Below are 4,118 nucleotides of genomic sequence, written 5' to 3' on the forward strand. Positions count from 1 at the left end.
GCTCCCTGCTCAGGGTGCTTTGCTCCTCACCCGTCTGAGCTCCCTGCTCAGGGTGCTTTGCTCCTCACCCGTCTGAGCTCCCTGCTCAGGGTGCTTTGCTCCTCACCTCTCTGAGCTCCCTGCTCAGGGTGCTTTGCTCCCCCCAGGTGAACACCCTGTCCAAGCAGCTGAGCGCCGAGTTCACGGAGGTCATGAACGAGATCTGGGCCAACGAGGCCGTGAGGAGCGCCGTGCTCATCTCCTCCAAGCCGGGCTGCTTCATCGCCGGGGCAGATCTCAAGTAAGCACAGGGGCGGAGGGGGCTGAGGGGGCTCTCCCTGAACCCCAGCAGCCAGGGCCTGGAGTGCAGTGCAGTTTGTCCCTGCAGTCCAGCAGTTTGTCCCTGACATCCCCCCGGGGTGAGGCAGAGGCTGGGAGGGACATCCACGTGCACGGGATGCCAGGGGTGCTCACGTGGAGTGAAACCTGGACAAGGAGGGACATGGAGAGTCATTCAGCCCCCTCAGACTGTGACACTTGGTCACTCCTTCCTCGTGCTGGGGTGCAGCCAAGGAACCCCATCCTGGCTCCGGGGTGGGCACTGTCCTTCCCTGTGGGACACAGCGAGCAGATCATTTACATGCAGGACTCGTTCTGGCTGGGTTGGAGTGCCTGGCAGCCCTCCAGCCTGGCCCCTCTGCTGGGCAGGGTTTGGAGCTCTGCCCTGTGCTCAGCAGCCTCCCTGGGCAGCTTTTCCAGGGTGTGGGGTCATCCTGTGGGTGCCCACTGTGACCTGGAGTGCTGTTGGCTCCTGGCACTGACCCTGGGCAGGGCAGAACAGTTGCTCAAAGACATTAAAAGCCAGAAAGCTCTGAGGACAGAAGGTGAATTACCAACAGGCCCCCCAAAACCTCGTTCCCTTTTTGGCTGCCCTTGTCCCTGTGCAGGTGGGAAGGAGGGGGTAGGTAGAGCTGGTGAGCAGAGCAGAGGCCAGGCTATGGTTAGGAGGTGCCTGCTGGCCCCAGCACCTCCAGCCTCCCAGGTTGCTCCTGCCTGGCAAACGTTGCTGGTCTCCGGGAGGATAATTGGCACGGGGGAGTCTCTAATTGATGGAGTGTGGCATCAGAGCACTGGCCATCTGCTGCTCTAAAAAGTGATCCTGGGCTGTCCCCTTCCTGGCAAGCACTTCAAGGCTTCCTCTGACCCTTCCTCCCCTCCCAAAGGCTTTCAGAGCCCTGGCAAAGGGATCCCATTCAGTGCCACAGGCACAGCCCTTGTCAGTGGGCAGGGCCTTACCCTGCTGAGCTTAACCTCCCCGTGTTGTCTGATCCAAAACTGGGGCCTAAATAGCTCTTCCCTGCCTGTCAGGCACTGGAGATTGTGGGAAAAGAGGCACAAAGTGGCTGAGCCCCCCCCATTTTCCTGCCCCGTTCTGATCCCTCTCTCCTCCCCCAGCATGCTCGAAGCCTGCAAGACCGCTCAGGAAGTGACTCAGCTCTCTCAGGACGGACAGAAGATGCTGGAAAAAATCGAGCATTCTCCAAAGCCTGTCGTTGCTGCCATCAGTGGCAGCTGCCTGGGAGGAGGCCTGGAGGTACTGGGCAGTCCTGGCTCTCCCAGCAGGAGTGGGAGCTGGCAGTGCAGTTCTGGGACTATCCAAGGGATCCCGGCAGGAGTAGCACTGGGAGAGGGGTGTGGGGCCCGAGGAGGGCTCGTTGCTTCATGCAAAGGAGTCTGTGGCAAGGGAATGGCTTGGCTGTGCCTCGGGGCTCTGCTGCTGCTGTGGAGAGAGAGCAGATCAAATAGGAACCTGTGTGGGCCAGGCTGGTGTTGGGATGAGAGTCCCGGGGAAAACCGGCTGTTTCCAGCAGGCGTTGGATCTGCATCAATGCTGCTGGCAGAGCCCAGGCTGGAAATTGCTGCTGTTCAGAGGGAGTGAGTCCTGTATCCCAGCAACTCCCATTCCCCACAAGGTTGTTGTGAGAGGGATGAGTGTGGGGGCCCGGCCAGGCTCCTCCCTGCCTGCACACCCCATTCCTGCCTGCCCCTTCAGCTGGATCCAGTGTTTGCCTGGGAATCTCCACCTAGGATTTCTGTAAATTGAAGGACTGTGGTGATTCCTGGAGCAGAGTGGTTACTAAAGGAGAATAACCTTGGAATGGACTCTCCCTGGTTTGTATGGATTTCTCAAGCAGTTGCAGCTTTGTGCACACACTGGGGTGACACGTGGATTTATCCAGGGATGAACCAGGAATCATGGCTGATCAGAAACCAGGAATCATGGCTGATCAGTAGATGGGACCATGCTGTCAGTGTAGTGAATTGATGAAGCCCTTAATGGTCTAGGTGAGATTTAAAACCAGCATGGCTCAGTTTGGTAGTTTCGTGCTCATCTCCTACCTGTTTGCTGTCGTATCCCAGAAGGAGCCATCAGTGAGCCCAGAGGGAATTTGGGCAGTTGGATTAGGGAATTGGGGTCGGGAGGGAGGCTGAGGCAGGGTGCAGGAGAGAGCTGTGTGATGGATACCCAGTCCTCTGTGGTCTTTCCCAGGGAAACCTTTCCTTGTCTCTCCCTTTTTCAAGGTCGCCATCGCCTGTCACTACAGAGTGGCAACAAAGGACAAGAAAACAGTCTTGGCCACTCCTGAGGTGCTGCTGGGCCTGCTGCCCGGAGCAGGGGGCACTCAGAGGCTGCCAAAGATGGTGAGTGAGAGCAAAGCTTTACTCCCCAGCCCCTGTGCGTGGCCTGCTCCCACTCTGCCATCCCCTTCCTGCCCTTCCAGGTGGGACTGCCCGCTGCCTTCGACATGATGCTGACCGGGAGGAACATCCGCGCCGACAGAGCCAAGAAGATGGGGCTGGTGGACCAGGTGGTGGAACCCCTAGGTCAGACACGGGGATGCCTCTGGCTTTCTGGGGGTGCTGCCTGCCAGGGGAGCTCTGCCCTCACCAGACTGGGGGGAGAAGCCGCTGGTGCAGCGGGTGGGGGCAGAGCACAGGGGCTGCACGGGGATCCCTGGTCCCCCCTTGGGAGCACGGGGACCTTGAGCTGCTGCTGCAGCCCAGCCAGCAGGGAGAGGAACAGGGAGAGGTCAGCAGGGAGGGCAGGCTGCTGGCTGTCTTGCTTAAGCTAATTGTACAGATAAGGGCCCACATTCCTCGTTTATCACGGCAGAGGACAGATTGCAGCCCCTAATGGAGGGACAATGGATGAGGGATGTCTGCCTTTCTGCAGCCTGCAGATGGTAATCTGGGAGGAGATCTGGAGAAGGCAGCCCCCAGTGGCTCAGGCCTCTGAACTGCCAGCTGGCTGTCAGCTGGGCAGAGGAATTCCTTGCAAACTGCAGGATTCCAGGTGCTGAACAGGCTGGTGAACAATTCTGCTGTTCCTTCACTAGGGCAGCTTTCTTGGCAGGTGACTAAATGGGGGAGTTTGTGAGGACTAAACCCTGAAGAGCCTCCTATGAAAGGTGTGAGCAGCTCCCCCCAGGAGCTGGGATGAAAGCCACTGCTCCAGCTGGGGCTGCCCTGGAGCTGCAGGGTGCCTCAAGGGGAAGAAAGTAAATAGAAAGAAGAGGTGCTGTTGCCTTCCCTGAGCAATGCCAAGGAAGCCCTCAGGTGTGGTCTGTCCCATGTGGCAGAGCTGAGCTGGATCATGGAATCCAAAGTGACCTGGGTAAGGCTCATCCTGTCCCACCCCTGCCATGGGCAGGGACACCTCCCACCAGCCCAGGTTGCTCCAAACCCCGTCCAGGCTGGCCTTGGACACTCCCAGGGATCCAGGGGCAGCCACAGCTTCTCTGGGCAACCTGGGCCAGGGCCTCCCCACCCTCACAGGGAAGAATTCCTTCCCAATGTCCCATCTCTCCCTGCCCTCTGGCAGTGGAAGCCATTCCCTGTGTCCTATCCCTCCAGGCCTTGTCCCCAGTCCCTCTCCAGCTCTCCTGGAGCCCCTTTAGGCTCTGGAAGGGGCTCCAAGGTCTCCCTGGATCCTTCTCTTCCCCAGCTGAGCACCCCCAGCTCTCCCAGCCTGGCTCCAGAGCAGAGGGGCTCCAGCCCTGGCAGCATCTCTGCAGCCTCCTCTGGACTCTCTGCTGCAGCTCCACGTCCTTGTGCTGCTGTTGCCCAGGGCTGGAGGC

At 59.4% G+C, this 4,118-nt stretch overlaps 1 protein-coding gene across 1 annotated transcript in view; it reads left to right on the plus strand.

Annotated features, from left to right (window-relative positions):
• Positions 1–4,118, plus strand: part of HADHA (hydroxyacyl-CoA dehydrogenase/3-ketoacyl-CoA thiolase/enoyl-CoA hydratase (trifunctional protein), alpha subunit) — a 22,736-nt gene that overhangs the window by 2,027 nt on the left and 16,591 nt on the right. The window contains 4 exon segments of the mRNA XM_017839248.1: positions 147–280; positions 1,435–1,573; positions 2,563–2,682; positions 2,763–2,865. Coding sequence (XP_017694737.1) covers positions 147–280; positions 1,435–1,573; positions 2,563–2,682; positions 2,763–2,865 — 496 coding nt within the window.

The sequence above is a fragment of the Lepidothrix coronata genome, unplaced genomic scaffold (assembly GCF_001604755.1).
Source record: "Lepidothrix coronata isolate B3197 unplaced genomic scaffold, Lepidothrix_coronata-1.0 Scaffold391, whole genome shotgun sequence".
Taxonomy (NCBI): domain Eukaryota; kingdom Metazoa; phylum Chordata; class Aves; order Passeriformes; family Pipridae; genus Lepidothrix; species Lepidothrix coronata.